This window comes from Mixophyes fleayi, chromosome 3, assembly GCF_038048845.1.
Source record: "Mixophyes fleayi isolate aMixFle1 chromosome 3, aMixFle1.hap1, whole genome shotgun sequence".
In the NCBI taxonomy this organism is placed as follows: Eukaryota; Metazoa; Chordata; class Amphibia; order Anura; family Limnodynastidae; genus Mixophyes; species Mixophyes fleayi.
This window is the reverse complement of record NC_134404.1, coordinates 153,296,417-153,318,478: the sequence shown is the minus strand read 5'-3', so window position 1 is coordinate 153,318,478 and position 22,062 is coordinate 153,296,417. Positions and strand designations below refer to the sequence as shown.

Below are 22,062 nucleotides of genomic sequence, written 5' to 3'. Positions count from 1 at the left end.
GTGTGTGTGTGTGTGTGTCTGTGTGTGTGTGTGTGTGCATTTGTGAGTATATAAAAAGTTTGTGTAAAATATACAATAACTGTTTTGACCTTTTGACATCATATGTCTGACGTAAAGAAAAATAATGACATACATTGTTTAATTCATATTGTGCTTTGTATTTTGTTTTTCTTGCAATAAAACATGCTTAAACTCTTAAACAGATCTAATGGGTTAAACGATTCTCAGTAAAGCCAGATGCTAGTTAGACTATAGCTATTAGATTGTAGCTTTAAAATAAAAATACATAGGACAGGTCTGCATTGATAAACTCAATGTGTTATATGATATGATGTTCAGTAAATGAACAGGTAGTCCATATATTATTTAAAGTAGTTGTATTAAATGTTAGATAACTCGGAGTCCTTGTGATTTTGTAGCCTCAACAAAGCAGATGTGGGTTAAAAGCTCAAAGAATGAAAAACAAATCAAACTAGTAAAAATAAACTGTGTTGTCATGTAGACAAATAAAGTGTCAGCTTTCAGAAAAGGAAACATACTACAAGAAAAGGAATAAAAAGATTATAAATTGACTGCGTGGGAATGTCATCCTGGTTCAGGTATAAGGAAGTTAATATACCTGATAGAGAGGGTGTTATGTAAGGTCAGTAACCCCTTGCTTGCACTTAATAATGAATGTGACAACACTGTATTAGAGTTCCAGCTTCCAGCTGAAGGGTTAAACAACCTCTACCATCCTACCTTTCCCATCCCACAGTTAAGGCATCCTCCAATCATCACCACTCTCCTCCCAGGATATTAATAAACATAAGAATCTGACGCCTTCTCCAGGGCTTACCTTGCTACTAGTGTTAGCTGATTCAGTTGGGGGATTTGCCTTGTGGGTCCTAAAATTGGACAGGGGGAAAAGGATTCTGCGATTTCTTGCCTAGCCATAGGTTATACTATGGCTAAGACTGTCAGGGATGGCCGGGCCTTTGTGCTGGTGTTAATCTTACAACTCATCAGTATTTCCTTAGCTCAAGTAAGTGGCAACTAACTTCATTCATTCGTCTTTTCCAGGTCAGCCTGGCTCTGCTTGAGGTAAGAACTCAAAGAAATTAGCTTTATGCAATTGCATTACGTTAAAGTTTAGCACCTTGCTGGAGTTTTCATAGATGATATTAAAGTCAGCTTGTGCAAGGCAAAATCTGCATGAGTATGCCCTGCTTGCAGCAAAGGAAGAGTTAACTAATATTTGCATCATTACTTTGTTAGCATTTCACTATAATCACCAAAGCAAACAAAGTGATATGTTTATTGTCTGAAATTATACATTGTTGATTAACATCACAGCAATACAATGTTTATTAAGACTGCAGTATGTATTCAGAACAAACCGCTTCTCCTCTTTACACACATCGGTTACATGCTGACAGTTCTTTGTTGAAGCAGACTTCTCACAAGTTATTTAAGTCGGTTAACTTTCCTACTTTCTTTATTAAACTACTCACATATTCTGTGTTGAAATGCCAATGACTGCACATCTATGGTCAGAAAGTGTAGTAACTCTCTGGCATAGTAGCGAAATCAAATTTGAAGAGTGAAAAAGTAATGTTACAATGACTATAAAGTGACTAATTGAAAGGTAGTATAGGGTTAATCAGGTAGCAGTAAGTGTAACGGGTTCAGGACAGTTCAGTGCCAGAGGGATGGGCATCAAGTCGCCTCCCTCCTCCCTGGATTCTTCCCACCACTCCTGCAAATAGAGGAGGGAATTAGGGGAGAGACCACCACCTCACAATGTGCTCTTTGTAAAGCCCCCGTTACTGGCCACTGTAAAAATAGAAGGAGAAAAAAAGGACAAGAGCACATTCATCCAGCCTGCAGGGGCTGAGCCCAGCAAGCTTCTCTCACAGTAAGGGATGTGAGTCTGAATTCAACGCACTCTTCTACATATAGTGACATGTAAATGTTATTTCATAGACAACGTTTCTTTATTTCCATCATGAATATATACAGTTGTAAACACTGTCCCTGTCCATCACCCAAGAAATCCTTTTACAGAATGTGAAGTTTAATAAATCAGCTAAACTTGAGTGTATTTGTGTTTTTTATCATGACCAGGTATTTTGGTTCGTTCGCTAAGAGCCAGAAATCACTGCTATATTGATAGATGTAATGTTAGAAACAGCTGTTGTGACATTTCTGACACTAACTGATCACAATTAAAACATATCAGTAGTTTAAGATAACTGGACACAAGGAAGCAGTGTGAAGAGGTGTGCCTTGCTCTGTATGTAACACAGCTAACGTAATCTATTATTTTATCTATCAGAGAGGACCAGCCGGACCCGCTGGGCCACGGGGTCCCCCCGGGACAAATGGAGTTCCTGGCATTGATGGCATAGATGTAAGTGTCATGTTTAGGATGTCCTTTTAGAACAAATTGAAGTGTGTCAATCTTCTCCCACTAAATATTATTTGCAGCCTGTCTTTATAGGAATGCCATTCAATTATTTAGTAACTGTGTGTAAAGATATAAAAGTACAATGCACGTCTAATCATCAAGCCCGAGTCTGCCCAATCATTGACTTATATAACTATTATTTGATAATGAATACAAATTAATTATCTCTGCTTCTTTAATAGGGAGACAGAGGTCCTGACGGTCTTCCAGGCCCACTGGTACGTTTACCAAATGCTTAAAAATGTGTTGCATGCAATGTGCTCTGTGTGTTTTCTTATTAACTGATGGCTGTGTTTTCTCATTGGATCATCAGGGTCCAGATGGGGATCCAGGCAAACCTGGATCTCCCGGATTACCAGGCGAACCAGGAGCTGATGTGAGTATTAGAGTGCAGTGTGCCACTTGTACCATGCCTAGATGTGTCTGTATAGATGCTGTGACCATATAAGGAGGTGGGCGGGGACTGCAGTCATTCCCAGCTCCTCCGTGCTGAGTCCGGATAGAGAGCTTGTTGTGTGCACAAAGTCTGTGTGTAGAGGATGTTACAGGCTCAGGTGACAGCGCAGACAGTGTGAGCTCTTTACACCAAGAGCCACAGTATCCACCTCAGATGGTTATGATCTAACTATGGGTGTGCTAAACTAAAGCATCAGGTGGCAAAAATTACGTGTTATGTTTAAATACTAATTAGTTAATTCATCGGCGCTAATCTAGACACAAGTGTTGTGATATATGGAGTTACTTGTGGGTTACTGGTATGCATTACACTGCAATGCGGGTTATCTACAAAATTTGCAAGTTGAAGTGTAAATAATTATAATTCTATGAACGATCTCACTCTTGTATCCAGATTAGCACAGATCATTTTTGTATAAGGATTTTAATTTTGATTCTTCTATATTGTAGACTGAATTTTTGGGGGTGGGTGAAAACCGGAATTGCCAGAATGCCGAAAGCCGAAATGATTTGGCTCTCTGCAGCGCCCTCTGCTGCTTGGTGTCTTGAGTGAAGCTTGTCACATTTTCTCTTCCTATATAGTGTATTCTGTTCTGCTACACAGATATGTTCTCTGTAATATGTGGAACAACTATCAAAAATTCCACATGTTATATTGCATATATACTGTATTATGCATGGATGTGTGAATACATACATACATATAAATATATATATATATATATATACATACATATATATATTTCTGTACATCATAGCTCTATATTCCAGTTGTCCGTTCTACCTGCATGAATGTATGTCGGAAGGGAGTGCTGAGTGCATTACCCACCCATTATGACTGCCGGAATGGAGTCCCAAGGACCTTAGCCATCCATTACGACTGTCGGAATGGAGCTCTGAGCACCTTAACCATCCATTGTGGGTGCAGGAATGGGTCTGCCAGTACCTTAGCCATCCATTGCAGCTGCCAGAATGGAGGTCTGAATAAATTATGCATCCATTCCGGCAGCCGGAATGGGGCTCTGAGTATATTAATCATCCATTCCGGCTGCCGGAATGGGGCCCTAAGCACCTTATCCATCCATTCCGGGTGCCGGAATGGGTCTGCCAGTACCTTAGCCATCCATTCCGACTGTCGGAATGGAGCTATGAGGACCTTAACCATCTATTCCGGGTGCAGGAATGGGGCTCTGAGCACCTTACCCATTCATTCTGGCTACCGGAATGGGTCTGCCAGTTCCTTACCCATCCATTCCAGCTGCTGGAATGGGTCTGCAAATACCTTACCCATCCATTCTGGGTGCTGGAATGGGTCTGCCAGTACCTTAGCCATCCATTGCAGCTGCCAGAATGGAGGTCTGAGTAAATTATGCATTCATTCCGGCAGCCGGAATGGGGCTCTGAGTACATTAATCATCCATTCCGGCACCCGGAATGGGGCTCTAAGCACCTTACCCATTCATTCCGGGTGCCGGAATGGGTCTCCCAGTACCTTAGCCATCCATTCCTACTGTCGGTATGGAGCTATGAGGACCTTAACCATCCATTCCGGGTGCAGGAATGGGGCTCTGAGCACCTTACCCATTCATTCTGGCTATCGGAATGGGTCTACCAGTACCTTACCCATCTATTCCAGCTGCTGGAATGGGTCTGCAAATACCTTACCCATCCATTCCGGGTGCCGGAATGGGTCTGCCAGTACCTTAGCCATCCATTCCAGCTGCCAGAATGGAGGTCTGAGTAAATTATGCATTCATTCCGGCTGCCAGAATGGGGCTCTGAGTACAATAATCATCCATTCCGACAGCTTGAATGGATGATTAATATAAACAAAACCTTATTACGACACCCGGAATGTATCGCTAAGATACTCAGACATCTATTCCGGCACCGGGAATGGATGGCCAAGTTACTGAGAGATTCATTCCAGCACCCGCAATGGATGGCTAAGGTACCCAGACAGCCGGAATGGATGGTTAGGGTACTCTGAGCCCCATTCCGGCACTTGGAATAGTTCTCTAAAATGCTTAGAGACCAATTCTGGCAGCCAGGTTGGATAACTAAGGTACACAGACATCCATTCCGGCACCCGGAATGAATGTCTAAGATATTGAGACATCCATTGTGGTAGCCGGCATGGATGGCTAAGGTACTCATACATTCATTACGACAGCCGGTATGGATGGCTAAGGTGTTCATAGCCTCATTCGGGCAGCCAGAATGGATGGTTAAGGTCCTCGGAGCTCCATTCTGGCACCCGGAATGAATGGCTAAGATTTTGAGAAACCCATTGCGGTAGCCGGAATGGATGGTTAGGGTACTCTGAGCCCCATTCTGGCAGCCGGAATCGATGGTTAGGGTACTCTGAGCCCCATTCCAACTGGCGGAATGAATAATATACACAGAGCCCCATTCTGGCACCTGGATTAATTGTCTAAGATACTGAGAGCCCAATTCTGCCAGCCGGATTGGATGGTTAAGGTCCTCGGTTCCAGCGCTTTATTCCTACATACATTCAGGCAGATAGAACGGATATATTATGTGTGTATGTGTGTGTGTATATATATATATATATATATATATATATACACACATATAAATATATTGTGTGATTGTGTGTATTTATACACACAGTCAAGCACTGCATTATATATGCAATACAATATGTGTAATAATTGTTCCACATATATTACAGTGAACATATCTGTGTAGCAGAACAGGCTGCATTATACAGGCAGAGAAAACACAGCAAGCTTCACTTAATACACTAAGCAGCAGAGCACGCTGTAGTAAGCTGACTCCTTCCGGCGTTCCAGCATTCCGGCAGTTCCAGTTTTTACCTTATCCCTGAATTGTGCCTGGTATGCAGGAATGTTGACTCAGTGCTTGCTATGCCATAATATTCCTAATGGCCCAAATGTATTTAAAAAGACAGTTTTGTACAAATTGTTCCCTTACCATTTCTGGCACCTCTTTTCTGTATTGATCCATAGAATGGGAGGTATGGGTGAGGCATGGGTAGAGATGTGAAGTAGTGCAGTGATGCAGATGTAGAGACATAAGGTAATGCAGTGATAGAAAAGGTAGAAATGTGAGGTAGTGCAGTGGGGCATGGGTAGGGATGTGAAGTAGTGTAGAGATACAGAGGTTCATATGGGAGGTACTGCAGTGATACATACGTTAAGATGTGGGGTAATATAGTGATGCAGTGATAGAGACATGAGTTAGTGCAGTGATACAGAGGTAGAGATGTGAGGTAGTGCAGTGATACAGAGGTAGAGATGTGAGGTAGTGCAGTGATACAGAGGTAGAGATGTGAGTTAGTGCAGTGATACAGAGGTAGAGATGTGAGGTAGTGTATAAATACAGAGGTTGATATGTGAGGTATGACAGTGATACATAGGTTAAGATGTGAGGTAATGCAGTGATGCAGTGATGCTGACATTGAGACATGAGGTAGTGTAGTGGTACAGAGGTAGAGATGTGAGCTACTGCAGTGATACTGAGGTTCATGAGGTAGTGCAGAAATACAGAGGAAGAGATGTGAGATACTACAGTGAGGCATAGATAGCGATATGAGGTAGTGTGGTGATACAGAGGTTGATATGTGAGGTACTGCATTGGTACATAGGTTAAGATGTGAGGTAATGCAGTGATGCAGACGTTGAGACATGAGGTAGTGCAGTGGTACAGAGGTAGAGATGTGAGCTACTGCAGTGATAATGAGGTTAAAATGAGAGGTACTACAGTGATACATAGGTTAAGATGTGAGGTAATGCAGTGCTACAGAGCAGTGCCGTAACTAGACATTTTAGTGCCCTGGGCAAAACAGAATTTGGTGCCCATCCCATGTACCTTTATGGGAGTAGATGCCGCTTCTCAGCGGTTAAGCATCGCCGGTGTCTTCTGTCTGCTGGTGTCTTATGCTCCATTGCTGCTTAAACGTATCCTGGAATATTGGGGGCCTGTTTGGAAAAGAGATTGTTATTACTCACCTCCTGGAAAGTTTAGCAGTGAGTGAAGAATCTAGGTCTCCCTCCCCACAACCAGACAGACTTTAAATCAGTAGCTTTTTCTGTTTAAAAACAAACCTCCTTCCACGCAATCAGCTCCAGAATCTAATTAATAGAATTTACAGTAAATGTCTATTTCCCCCATATAGCCCCAACATCAAATTAATAGCACCCACGTTTAATAAATAAGCCTCTCCCAACCAGTTCTGATATTAAATTAATGACATTCCCATTTAATAGACAAACATACCCCACGCATCAGCCCATACATTAAATTAGTAGCATTCCCATCTAATTAATAGACCTACTTCACCCCTCACCATCTCCTACCATTAAATTAATAGCATCCCCATTTAATGGGGATGTTATTGATTTAAGCCAAATTATTCCTCACCATACTCAACATTAAATTAAAAGCCTACATATGTAACAAACAGACTCTCACCATCCCTGACATAAAAATATTAACATTTCCATTTAACACAAATCCTATTTCCCCCATCAGCCCCACAAATTATGGCTTCAAATTGAATAGTAATTATTATTATATAATTCATATTTTCTCTTCTCACCAGACCCCCCCATTCACTCCACACACCCTCCTCTCCAGACCCCTCACTCTTCTCCGCAGACCACCTCCTCCCTCATTCTCTCCAGACACCCCCCCAACCCAGGCCTTCACTCCTTCTCTCCAGACCCCCTCCCCACCAGACCCCCCCACCACCAGACCACTCACTCCTTCTCTCCAGATCCCTCACTCCTTCTCTCCAGACCCCCCCACCAGACCTCTCACTCCTTCTCTCCAGACCCCTCCCCATCAGACCACTCACTCCTTCTTACCAGACCTCTCACTCCTCCTTACCAGACCCCTCACTCCTTCTCTCCAGACCCCCCCCCACCCAGACCCCTCACTCCTTCTCTCCAGACCCCCCCACCCAGACCCCTCACTCCTTCTCTCCAGACCCTCCCCACCCAGACCCCTCACTCCTTCTCTCCAGACCCCCCCCACCCAGACCCCTCACTCCTTCTCTCCAGACCCCCCCCACCCAGACCCCTCACTCCTTCTCTCCAGACCCCCCCCACCCAGACCCCTCACTCCTCTCCAGACCCTCCCCACCAGACCCCTCACTCCTTCTTACCAGACCCCTCACTACTTTCCAGACACCCTCCTCACCAGACCCACCCACCATTCACTCCACACACCTTCCTCTCCAGCCCTCGCTCCTGTCCTCTTCAGCCCCTGCTCCTGTCCTCTTCAGCCCCTGCTTCTGTCCTCTCCAGCGCTCGCTCCTGTCCTCTCCAGCCCCTACTCCTGCAGCGTGTCTTCTTCCCTCCTCTTCTAACTTCTGTGCCGGCTCCTCGTCGCCTGTGTTTTGACAGCGTCCTGACGTCATTATTTGTACGTCAGGACGCTGCGAGAAGTCGGCACACTCGCGCTAGCTGTCTTCAATGGGCAAAGTAGTCCTGCGGTGCCAGCACCGCAGGACTACTTTGGCATTTCACTGCTGACATGTAAAGGGCGGGCGGGTGTTGCGCCCACACCAGGCCTTGCGCCCTTGCCAGTCGCACCGCCCTCGTTACGGCTCTGCTACAGAGGTAGATATGTGAGGTAGTGCAGTGAGGCATAGATAGAAATGTGAGGTAGTGCAGTGATGCAGTGGTTAGACATGTGAGGTAGTGCAGTGGGGCAGAGTTGTGAGGTAATACAATGATCCATTCCATCGTTTGGGAAATGTTTTGTGTCAACAAATGTTTAAAGTAGAAGTATTATCTAGCCTATTTTCTAAAAGGAAAACAACCACATAATTGTTAGCCAGCATAGCCCCAAATTGAGGAGCTTCACCTATGGTATTTTCACTGTTCTAAGTAAAAGGCCCTACAAGCATTACACAGTTGGCTGAATGATGTGGCCTGGTGAATAGATAACTACAATTGATGTCACCCACATTATATTTAGTGAAGCTGACCAAGATATGATAAAGGAAGCTTTTTACAGTATGTGTCCTTTAATTTCTATTTAATGGTACAAGCTGCATGATGACCCATTAATATGTTGACCTCTACCTCATCATGCCTTCTGGTATAGTAGAAAGGATGTTACATATGTATTGACACGTAGTCTGACCATGTTTTCCCATATTATACAAGACATTTCTCTACCCCATGGCTGCAGTTGAGATGTCACATGCTTTTCTTGGTTGCAACTTATTCAAACTGATCAAATTGCTTGGTAATTGCTTGTTGCTGTTTGTCAAATTGCACTGATAGTATATGTTTAAACAGGATATCTATGGTCTGCAGATTGGCTGTAATTATTATAATTAGATGTTTTGCATATACAGTGTTACACAGTAGTACTTGAAATATCCACTATCATATGTTTCACTGAACACACTGCCCCCTCATGTTGTATAATGTTTGGGTAGAGTACATGATTTTTAATGTTTTACATATGTTGATGAGGAAAACAAATATACCAGCATCTTCCTGCTTATTTAGACATTGTTGTGTTTTTGTTGGGCTGCAAAGTAATTTCCCTGTAATGTTTATTTGAATTTTTTATATACATCAATGACTTTAGTCTATCCAAACTCTGTGATATTTTGCTGAGCAGCATCTGTTGACAATATGCATCCCAAATGTCCCATTTTTTTCATTGTGTAACTGGGTTTTGCAAATCTAGCTTGAATGGTTAATGGAAGAAAGACTTTGTTGCTTTTTTATTCAAATACTCCATGATATTGTGTTTCTAGCTGAAAACTACACTTGAACAAGTAAATGCATATCAAGTAAATCCATTTTACTGGTATTATGCAGAAAAACAATTAAAAATCACAGCACATAACAGGACTATGAACTGTAAGGCCCCAACCTTGTCATTTCTAATAACTCCCTCTGTTCGTGCGCTTTGCCTTCTAGAGCTTAAAACTTCCTGTTGCCAGTTGTAGTCTAAACACATTCCTTGATGTTTAAATTAATAAAGATCAAGGCAGTTGGTAGAAATACATGTTAATCATCAGTTTTCCCACAATCATTTGCTTTCTTAAACAAGTGTTTGAAAAATGAGCAGACACAAATTAGCACCATTAACCCAACCCTCCCCTACAAGATTAAACAACTTCTCTGCTCCCTTCCCTTGGCTCTCTCCCTCTGGGGCCCATTCAGGTCTTTTTTTTTGTCTGTCGGGCACTCAGGCACCAGGCTGCACTGATGTTTACCCAAGCATATGGGCAACCAGGGGCTAATATGCCCTGAAGCACTTTTTAGGATTAGTGAAAATGATCTCATATGTAATAACCTTAGTAACTAAGATTTAAATTATTTCTTGCCATAATCATGCATGTTCATTATGGCTGCACATGCTGTGAGTTGCCATCCTCCGAGCCCCAGTACAGCAAGAAGAGATCCAGCTCTTTACATGGTCAGAGATTTTCCAATTTGGCCACCCATATGTGTGTCCAAATCGGACACTTATTCTGTTGTTGGAGGCTTGGGCCATCTTAAGTCAATTTATGACATTGTCAGATATTTCCTGGATATGAGGGAAGCTTAAGCCTGAAGGACTGGCAGGAAGTGGAGTAGGGTTCAGTGAGCAAGATCACAGATGTAGCCAGGAATGTCCATAACCAGAGCAGAGGTCAGAGAAGCCTGTAGCCAAAGCAAGAGTCAGAAAGCTTTGAGGGTAATTAGGGATGGCCAAGGTCATGCTCTAGGAATTGAATCAGAAAACAGAGATATACTGGATCACTACTGAGTAACACAATAATCTATGACAGCAAGTCACCAGCTACATATCCTAAGATGGTGCATGTGCGATATTACCCACGCACCTTCGTACACACAGACTCATGCCACATCATGCCGTGCATACCATTGCACAAGCAGACGTAGGCGCCTGTACTTTCACCTTCGACAACCCTGCTCCCATCATCTTAGGTGAATAACACTGGAACGTGACAAACATACGTAAAAATCAAGAAAATTAGCAACTATCAATATATCTATGGAATGTATACTGAACTGGATTACAATAAATTATTCGAGCATGGAAAGATTTTTTTAATTTTTAAGACATTTTGTCTTATTAATTAGTTTGAGGGATATCTGATGACCTTCACTGCTGCTCGTTACTGGTACAAAAAAGATGTTCATTGTCTATAGCCTTCACTGTGCTATGGGCATTAGGTGTGTGTGATTACAGGACTTGATTAGATTGGCTGGTTATCTGTCCAATAAGGTGCCAATTTCACTACAACCTCCCTGTGTGGAAGAATTGAATTACCTGTCTTTTTCTAAGCCTTAGCATTGGATGCTCTTTGCTGTGACAGCATGTGGCCTGGAATACAAGGTAATGGTAGGGTTCCAAGGAAAGAATGTAATATACAGGAGTCAGAGGCAGAACTAGCGAACTGTAGGACCCAGTGCTGGGAAGCAGGGAGAAGGGAACCGGGTCCCACAGCTCACTAGTTCCCCATGCAGTGGGCCCCATTTTGTCCATGGGCCCCAGTGCACTGCACCTGCTGCACCAATGGTAGTTCTGTTACTGACAGGAGCTGCACTGGCTTCTCATTGAAATAGCACTATCATTCAAACTCCTGTTGCTGTGAGGGAAAAGTAAAGTCAATGTGGTTAGTGGGTGCATGTGACCCATATGCCATTAAATGGACAGTGCTGATCTATTTAAACAAGCTAACATTGCATCCAGCTAAAAAAGTGGAGATTTGCATCTTGACAAAGCCATGTGGTCACAGCCAATCAGAGAGGACTCCTATTGGCCTGAAGTTATCCCTAGGTGGGCAATATTTTTAATAAGATTTTATTCTTTTATTCACAAATTATTTTTATATAACAAAAGAAAGATAATTTACTATACATTAATAGTGTGTCCAGATGAAAGTAAAGTTTTTTTTTTTTACAAATAGAATGGAGTGCAAGAAAAATACAGGAGAGTTTGTTCATGATAGATATTGATTGCCCTCTAAGCTGGTCTGTGTATGCTGTACACACAGGCAGCAACAAAGTTCTGTAACCAATGCCATGTACATCCCTGTGGAAAGCATACTCAGCACAGCAGAGATCAACGGGTTTCTAAAGGTTGCTATTTCCCCAGAGTTATCTCAGGTTCCATTCTGTGTGGAGCACAGCAAGAGAACACTATTGTTTGGCCATTTAATGCTGGACACATATGAACATTCAAACACTGTGCGACTCTGTTGCATTCAATTTAAATACATTCTGCATGCCTGTAGCAAACACCATATTAATATACATTGTGCTAGTGAACTAATTGCATAATGTAACATATTTCTTATGTATGATTTTAGATGATTCCCCTTATTACAATATAAATGCAACTAGTATAAGTTGAGTGTGACAACATATGTATCAACATGAAAGCTGCAGGCAATAAATGGAGCCATATGGTGTTGGCAGTGGACAGAATTGACAGTAATACAGAATAATGAACTAGAGAAAAGGGGGCAAAATAAACTTTATACCCCTGCTTCATCTGAAAGAAACCTGACACTAAACATTAAAGCAAATATGTCTTGAAAGACAGTTCATTAAGGCCCAGGAAGCCAGAGTCTACATATATTATGATGGGCAACTATTAATTTCAGTTAAATATTTTTTTTTCAAAGCAATTGGTATACAGTACTGCACTGACATAGGTAATATCTTTTATATATATATATATGTATAGATAACCTTTGCTGATGCTTCTGATCCTGATAGACATCTTTCAATTCTGCAAGACGTTGGTTGTCAAAATTGTTAAACAAAGGTCAATGTAATTTATTCTTTAGCATAAATTAAAATACAGATTTTCACTGTAACTCAGTACTAGCCTTTTGGTTTTAAACATACTGAGTAATTACATTTTTGAGAGTGTCAGTAACTATTAGTGATTTGATAGTTATAGTGAAGGCCAAACAAATTGCGCTTGAATGCAGTAGTGATTGTTTTGTTGGAAATCAGAAGATGAAATGGAAGAAAAAAGTTATCAAGTATCAAGTACATGATCAGAAATCTGTACTTGATATTAAATGATTGACCAATTGGCAACTTACAAGCTTGTGGAACAACGTCTGCATCTGCCACAGCTACAGCAACCCAGTATGAGTTTAGTAGACGTGTGGAATATTTACTGGTAATAAACTCAGCAAGGTCAGTAACTATTTAGCCTTTGACTGAAAACTCTCTTTTAAGCTATAAGTGATTTTATACTTGAGCACTTTTATTTTCTGAAGATTGTAATACTGTGCTTTGAGACAGGATTTCACATTTATTGATATGGCAGTTACCATGTTATAGATACCTAGTCAGTTCTCTTAGGGAAAAATAACAATGTCGCACATTACATACAATGGTCAAAACAGCTTTTGTGTATTTCAAACCTGTGCGTCAGCTGTACAGGCCAGTATTTAGTATGGCATGCTGCAATATTACCCTGCTTCAATGACTCATGACTCTCCATACATACAGTGTATGAACGTTACCCTATAGTATACATACTTTATTTCCATCATTTTATCATGTATTTATTTCAGCATAAGATTGTCCGTCTAACATATTTACTAAGTACACATTATGTCATCACCTTCTAAATCTAGTATGATGCGCCTGTCCCCCACTAGATGGCACTGCAGTAGTTTGTTTCTATTTTACATTCTGCTCAATGTTAGATGTGCTGTAGTTTTGTACATTGTAACAGATCTATCGAGACTGTTCCAGCTACATCCAGATTATATATATATTTCAGTTTTTAGACAACAATGATATTTTTTATTTTTTATCAGAGTTCTTTCTCATGAGTTGTTTTAAAAGATGTCTGCTGACTTTGTGCATAAACTCCACACCAACAGACGTATGCAGCCAACATTGCAGATATATTAATGATATAGATAGCTGTTATCTTAATATAAAAATGCTGAGGTGATAGTTTTTTAAGACATAATGGTTTTGATAAAAATAACTATTTGTTTTGCTTAACCTAGCTAAAGCCATAGATGTGTAGTGTCTATGTTGTAGTGTCTATGTTGGGGCTTCTCTGCTTCCTGGGTACCTGTATGTTCTCCCCGTGTTTGCATGGGTTTCCTCCAGGTGCTCCGGTTTCCTCCCACACTCCAAAAAACATACTAGTAGGTTAATTGGCTGCTATCAAAATTGACCCTAGTGTGTATATGTTAGGGAATTGAGACTGTAAGCTCCAATGGGGCAGGGACTGATGTGAATGAGTTCTCTGTACAGCGCTGCAGAATTAGTGGCGCTATATAAATAAATGTTGATAAATGATGAGGAAGTAGCAGCATGCATAATAAATGCATTTGCATCCCTTGCATTGGAAAATTATTTGTCCATGTGCATATTTGGACCATTTGTGCCTAACAGTAAACAAGGTCTGTGGTCCTCACCTCAAAAATATTTGGATTGCTCTATGCTATGCTGCATGATCCACTTGCGAATTCTAAATACTTAGTGACACCATCATTGGGGATTTCCTGATGGGAAAACCTTATGATGATGTAATTTCTCTAGCATAGGCTGTGAACTGATATCAGACTTATGCTATAGCACATTAACACATGCTGTTGTAATAAAAGTAAAAATAAATGAATGGCATCCCACGGTTTGGATGAATAAACTAATAATGTTATTTACAGTCCAGAACCATTGACATACAATGTTAGTGGGCAACCTGATACACTTGGAGGGCACATGGTGCAGCCCTCTATTCTTCAAAGGGCTGTGCATTGTTCTTAATATCGGTAATGTTAATGGGCAGCACGGTGGCTCAGTGGTTAGCACTTCTGCCTTACAGCACTGGGGTCATGAGTTCGATTCCTGATCATGGCCTTATCTTTGAGGAGTTTGTATGTTCTCCCTGTGTTCGCGTGGGTTTCCTCCAGGTGCTCTGGTTTCCTCCCATACTCCAAAAACATACTGGTAGGTTAATTGGCTGCTATCAAAATTGACCCTAGTCCTTGTTTCTGTCTGTCTGTGTGTGTGTATATTAGGTCATTTAGACTGTAAGCCCAAATGGGGCAGGGACTGATGTGAGTGAGCTCTCTGTACAGCGCTGAGGAATTAGTGGCGCTATATAAATAAATGATGATGATGAAATATAAATACATTAATGAAATAAAGAGGCCTGTAATACCATGCCATCAGGCATGTTAAACAAGTGTTACAGGCTATGTCAAATGAATCTGACAAAGCAGGAAGGAGCTGGGGGTTGCAGGTGAATGTTTGGAGGGCCACATGTGGCCCTAGGGTCATCTGTAGCCCACCACTGAAATACATATTTTGCTTTGACACATACATGTAGACCAAACCCTTAATAACTGATACATAAGTGTTATTCCTATGCAGGTTAGAAGTCCCAGAATAAATTTAGAGTTTGAATAAATTTGTGTAAACTGCATGAAAGCAGCACATAAAAGAATCACTAGAACAAGCTAACAACACATCCAGTGCAATCCATTTATGAGAAACTTGGACTGGCCATTTAAGGTGAAAATTTGGCACAGACATCTGCAACTGGAAATTTCAAGGACATGTTGTCTGGTCTCTCACATCCTCCTGTCTTTCTTATTCACTACAGTAGAAGTTGTCAGGAAGCCACAATAACTGTCAGGGCTCATTCACATATAGCGCTGAGAGTGCTGTGCATGAGATGTGGTGTGACTATGGATAGACTACATCCAGGGCCGGATTAAGGGAATGGAGGCCCCTGGGCTAAGGGGCCCTCCATTCCCCGCGAGGCCCCCAATGTGAGCCGTCCGCCGCCCCCCACCCCCCGCGAGGACCCCCCCAAGCACTTACCTGTCAGTGCAGTCCTCCGTCCCGGCGCGCTGTAAGCTCCTTACTGAGGAGATCTCGCGAGAGTTCATGAACTCTCGCGAGATATCCTCAGTAAGCAGACTACAGCGCGCCGGGACGGAGGACTGCACTGACAGTACTCAGCAGCATCGATCGGGCCGGGGGCGCCCCCGCCCCCGACCGATCAATAATGCTGCTGAGGAGTTTGAAGGGCCCCCTGGATGCCCGAGGCCCCTGGGCTATAGCCCAGTTAGACCTCGGGTTAATCCGGCCCTGACTACATCTAACACATGCAATGCTCTCCAATGCATGGGCAATGGTGGATATGTAGTAGTATGTAAACAGAAGAGGTGCACTGACACTGGAGTCAATTATCCCAATGCATGCTTTGTTTTCAGTACAGACTGACATCAGTCAAACCTCACTGCGTGCACAGAGCACTTAAACACTGATGTCTACAGTAGCTTTGTACTTTGTTGAACAATATGGAAACTTGCTGCACAAAGTTATCATTTATGCTGCAAAGTAGCTCATTAATAAAACTGTTCTTCAATCAATAGCACACAGACAAATTAGTAACAATGTTTCAAATCATCTTATTTTTAATTTTTAGAAAAGGAATGACAACCATTAACTGGGTTTATCCTTTAATTTGACACAGTTGATAATTTGATGCTTTATGTATCACAATGTGAAAGTGGTCACTGGGTCTTCCTGTAGCCTGGGTATGGCCATTTCAAAGGAGGGGAGGACCAATCCTGCTCTCCTCTGCACATCTCATAACTTGGGATCTATTACCAGCGGGTCCCTCTTGTCCTGACACGCTCCCCTATAAAATATAAAAGAAATCATAACATGCTTGGATGCTTTGCAACATATACAACATACCTTGGGCAGCATGGTGGCTCAGTGGTTAGCACTTCTGCCTCACAGCACTGAGGTCATGAGTTCAATTCCCGACCATGGCCTTATCTGTGTGGAGTTTGTATGTTCTCCCCGTGTTTGCGTGGGTTTCCTCCGGGGTGCTCCGGTTTCTTCCCACACTCCAAAAACATACTAGTATGTTAATTGACTGCTATTAAATTGCCCTTAGTCTGTCTCGGTCTGTGTGTGTATGTTAGGAAATATAGATTGTAAGCTCCAATAGGGCGGGGACTGATGTGAGTGAGTTCTCTGTACAGCGCTGCGGAATTAATCGCGCTACATAAATAAATGGTGGTGATAATGATGATACCTTCAAGAGCAAAAATAGCTTCTACAACTAAACTGTATACCTTTGTTTATGGTCCCTATAACTTGATCAGTTGTTGTACAGTGTACACATGCTGTATGTACTTGTGAGCGCTAGCAGGTTAATTTTTGGGTACTTTTCTGGGGTTACAGTATTTGTGTTGTTGTGAGTTGCTTTGAGAAGAATTGAGGAGAAGTGTAATTTGACCCTCTGGCCATTAAGTTATTAAATAAAGGATGCTGACAGTAGTAGCTCTTGGTACTTAGAGAGGCTGAGAGACACAGAAAAGCCACAACTAGAGCTACATCTGAGATTAGGGGCCAATAGTTGGATAAAAACAGTAAATATACCAGGACATGCTAAAATTGGATGTAACAAATCTTAAGAACATTTAATGTAAAAGCAAATCTATATATAATTATGGAATATATATATATATATATATATATATATATATATATATATATATATATATATATATATATATATATAAAAAACATGAAATGCACTGAAGAGCTCCATCTATCATTGCCTATCAGTTTCCATTATTCTCCAAAAATGGTGATTTTATCTGCCTGATAGAAGTGTGGGGATTTATCTTTCAGTGGATCTGCTGGGAGTGAGCTGTAATTCAGCCCAAGCTAATAGCTATAGATAGAACTACCTTCTCCTGTAGCTTCTTTGATTGTGGACACCCGGGCACCTATCCTGATTCAGATGGTAAAAGGGCAGGCATCCGTGCTATCCTACTGCACTTACCGGGCTTACTGTGTTCCAGCGACCCTGCGTGTTATGCGAACAGTATTACCATTATATATGTCACTAGATAGATCATACCTTTAATATGGGACACAATTTTGTTCTCCTCACTGTAAGATGGACATTGAAGAGCTCAAAAGACTTTAGATGTGAACAACCTATTATAAAGGGAATAGAAGTTTACATTCTGAAGATAAGTTAGAAAAACTAGGTATGTTTACATTGGAAAATGACACCTTAGAGGTGACCTAATTAATATGTATAAATATAACCAAGATTAATACAAAGATTTGTCCAATAAACTTTTCATACCAAGAACCATACAGAGGACAAGAAGACATCAGTTGCAAACTGATGAAAGACAATTTCACCATGAGCATAGGAAGTGTGGTTATGCTGTAGAATTCCTTACCACATCAGGGGGCTATGGCAAATTCACTAGCAGTATAAATATGGTATATGTAGCTATAATTAATAGAGGACTTACTTGGGGTGAATTCTTCTGCTTGCTATTTTTGGGTTCAAGAAGGAATCTTATCCCCCCTGTAAGGCTAAACTGGCATTTGTATCAACACCATTGTAATTTATGGAAGAATATACTTGGCATGCCCTGTGTCTTTATTGAATCTTACTAACTATGTATCTTATTTATTCATCATAACAGGGTCTGACAGGACCTGAAGGAATCCCCGGTCCTGGTGGACCAAAAGGACTAAAGGTCGGTATAATTTAAAATTCGGTATTTGAACATAATCAATCCAATAGCAAAGAAAATGTAGAATTGCGTACAATATTTCATAAGGATATTTAAAAATATTCAATCAAAATGACTTCCAACAGGATTTGTGTTAGTTTTACATGAGCTGTCAATGTACTAGTCTTACTGTGTAAGGTTGCATCTACTACAAAGTACATTAACATGACAAAATTCATTCTAAAGGGTAAAGTTACTAAACTGTGGTTTTGAAAAATTGGAGATGTTGCCTATAGCAACCAATCAGATTCTAGCTTTCATTTATTTAGTGCATTCTACAAAATGACAGCTAGAATCTGATTGGTTGCTATAAGCAACATCTCCACTTTTTCAAATCCGCAGTTTAGTAACAATACCCCTAAGAGTAAAAATCTTAGGAGTTTAAGGAGGCAGATATAACCACGCTTACACAAATAACTTTCCAGTTCCACTTCTACCTATTTATATTATTATAAGTATGGGAATAACGTTAGCTATATCGACTGCTATCATTATGCTCTTACAGCAGCATTGGGGCAATTGGAAATCTCTAAGATCACCCTTAGTGCAGTTACATATTAATGTATCTACTTGACAGCTACTGAGGGTTAAAAGGAAAATGTATGTAGTTCAGATTGGTAAAGATATAATTAGTGTATTATAGTGTTAGTTATTGTGTTGAGATAAAGCAGATCATAGAGAATGACTTTAGAGGTAACGTTTGGAGGAGCTGGGGGCAACTACAGCATTTTACTGTAGCCCAGTCATATAGCTATGCTCCTGGGAATAGGAGTATTTAAAGTAAGTGTTGAGATTGAGAACAGTTGGGCTTCAGTTTAGTTTGAGCAGAAATTGTAGCAGGTATGATCAGGAGTTGGTATCATTAGTAGATAGAGTTGGTAATGTTGGAAGGAAATGCTTGGTGTATAAGTAATTACAGCTGGTAGTTGGATAGAGCAGAAGATGGGAGTAGGTATGGGTGAGAGTTGATTAAGCTAACGAAGGGAGTAAGTAGAATAGAAGCGGGGTTGTTGGAGATATAGAGGAGAATCTGTAGATGTGAACTTGGAGTTTAGATATTATAATAATATACTGTTTAAATAGCATTTGTTGCTGGAAGTGTGGATAGCTAGTTTTGGGAGTGGAAGTGGTTTGATTTAGGTGTTTAATTATGTAAAATTGAAGGCGGGATTAGGTAAAGGTTGCTGTAAGAGCAGATCAGGTAAGTGTTGAAGAATGGAATGAGTTCAGGAAAGAGGATGGACTGTTCTTATAAGATACAGCAGTACAAATGTGTAAAAAAAAGAAAATGAAAGTAATATTTGCACACACTAAGCTAGAACCATTTTATAACAAATACTTTATGGTTAAATGATTTACTTTTATAAATAGTGTTCAAATTTCGTTGAATGTTCTATAGTTTCATTTTGACATCTTGCAGTTTATTCATGACTGGACATCGCACTACAAGCTAGTGCCCCTCATTTATCTCCATAGTGACTGAACAGGCCAATGCACTAAGTGCACTTTTATGCCCTAGTGTTTAATTCAAGTCATCTGTTTATTTACGGTCTTTGGCCCACGTATTGATCCTTGTGTGCCACCTCCCCATTTGGACTTACCTTTTAAATGTAACTTTTTCTTGTTACTTGGGAAAGTAAGAAGATTACCTTTAGTTCAAGTGTGATATGTATGTTTTTATTTTATTAGACATACATAGATTTCTTCAGTTATGCACCCAATGTATCTTGTATACCGAGGATAGGCAAATGGTATTGCAATATATAATTCCTTCCACCCAATATATATTGTATGTATAGCAAAAGTTTGTGTTTGCAGTTTTAGTACACAGATCAGTGCACAACTGCGCTCAGAAGTTCATGCATATAGAATAACTATATAAAGCCAGGTTCACGTGTGATGTCACAATATAGGTAGAATTCAAGTTGGATATATTTCCTTTTGTCAGTAATTCACCACTCTCTAAATATTATACTTCACACATTTTACGTCTATAGCATAGTTAAATTAGTTATTGTATATTGCCCTCTGAGAATATTATTAGATGCTATATACTTGTAGGAATATGCATCCTAACATAATACAATTACTGTTTACAGGGTGAACCTGGACTGCCTGGTGCTCGTGGACTATCAGTAAGTAAAACATCACTCGGGCAGATTAGCTAACTGATTAATAAACCTGTTTATTCAGCCTCAGTCGTCAAATCTTTTATTATGCTCATGGCATGTATTTGATCAATTTAGACTCACAGTTAACTAATTTGTAGTAACATAGTGCTCACATTCTCAATTTCCAGTTTTACTTTTCTATTTGTTTCCCACCTTTGCTCATCATATAGATAGATAGATAGATAGATAGATAGATAGATAGATAGATAGATAGATAGATAGAGATATTGCTAGCATGCTGGCTGATTTTTTTTTCTCTGTGTGTTGTTATGATCTGTCATCCTCTTGCCTCCAAACTACACTCTAACCTTCTCCCTCAACCTTGCACAGTGAACCTACTCTCACACTGATCGATGACTGTGCCTTGAGTTTTTTCTCTCCTGACTTTATTCTGTTTCTGATTTAAACACCTTTCCTTTTCATTATCACCTAATCATCTGTAATCTCTTTTTCAATCACTTTAACCTACACTCTTACTCAACCAAGCATCATCATACCTGTAGAAATATCACTTCTAGCCAACCTTTCAACTTTCTACCTCTTTGCAATAACTTCTCTACCCACTTTCAGTCTACTCCTGATCTGGTATCTGAGCCACTTAGGCACAACTTAGTCACACTCCATCAACAGCCCATGATCAATGACCCAGTTATTCCTTCTTTCCAGCATCAACCGAAACCTCGGCCGTGGAATATAAAGGAAATATGTTTCCTTTAAAAACAATCCCGCAAAGTAGAAAGATATTGTATGAAGCCTTGTGCTTCTATGACCACTGCTACTGAAATGCTCTGGAAATAGCACCAGATATTCCTCCAATCTCTCATCTCCTCTCTTATTTCTACACTAAAATACCTCTTTAATACATTTAAATTTCTTCTCAACTCACATTAATCCCACCGATCACAATAATTGCCCAATATATACCAAATAGTCAACAGTGTTACCTATCAACTTCAATGGTAATGCAATAAATATGAACAAGCAAGTACAAGAATTTCCCTTTTAATAATGTAAATTATTTATCTGAATATGCTGTTCCATCCAGGATCCGACCACAACAAATGATCCCATACCACGTATAACATAGAAAAGGTAAAATGTTAGGGAATATACTGAGTAGCTGCTATACTCAAGTGTCCTAATTTATTTCGTAGACTAATTTTTCTAAATATCCCCTTATAAGCCCCATAGCCTTGTTCTATGGGTAAGAGCCATAGAAGTGCCATCTTTTCTGTTGCATGTGCAGAAGTTCCAGTGAGATAAATACAAAGAAATATAGATTGTTTTAAGAAACGGAAAATGTCTTATCCACATCGGATTTGGGTGAAATGGTTCATTGTTTCAAAGTTTCAATGTAAAACTATACAATGTAGATAGTATATTAAAGCAGATCAATTAAAAGTTTA

At 40.5% G+C, this 22,062-nt stretch overlaps 1 protein-coding gene and 1 long non-coding RNA gene across 3 annotated transcripts in view; one reads left to right on the top strand and one right to left on the bottom strand.

The window, feature by feature from the left end:
- Positions 1 to 22,062, top strand: part of COL9A1 (collagen type IX alpha 1 chain) — a 236,842-nt gene that overhangs the window by 148,666 nt on the left and 66,114 nt on the right. The window contains exons 8-13 of one of the 2 annotated variants that reach the window (XM_075202592.1): positions 1,063 to 1,083; positions 2,318 to 2,392; positions 2,632 to 2,667; positions 2,763 to 2,825; positions 18,396 to 18,449; positions 20,585 to 20,620. In XM_075202592.1, the coding sequence (XP_075058693.1) occupies positions 1,063 to 1,083; positions 2,318 to 2,392; positions 2,632 to 2,667; positions 2,763 to 2,825; positions 18,396 to 18,449; positions 20,585 to 20,620 (285 nt within the window). Of the gene's footprint in view, positions 1 to 892; positions 1,025 to 1,062; positions 1,084 to 2,317; positions 2,393 to 2,631; positions 2,668 to 2,762; positions 2,826 to 18,395; positions 18,450 to 20,584; positions 20,621 to 22,062 lie in introns of those variants that run through there. The other variant, XM_075202593.1, reaches the window with a different exon arrangement.
- LOC142144121 (uncharacterized) lies at positions 1,014 to 8,227 on the bottom strand. The gene is made up of 3 exons (XR_012689655.1): positions 8,122 to 8,227; positions 6,761 to 6,870; positions 1,014 to 1,738 (listed from the first exon to the last, which is right to left on the bottom strand). It is a non-coding gene; the product is annotated as an uncharacterized LOC142144121 (long non-coding RNA).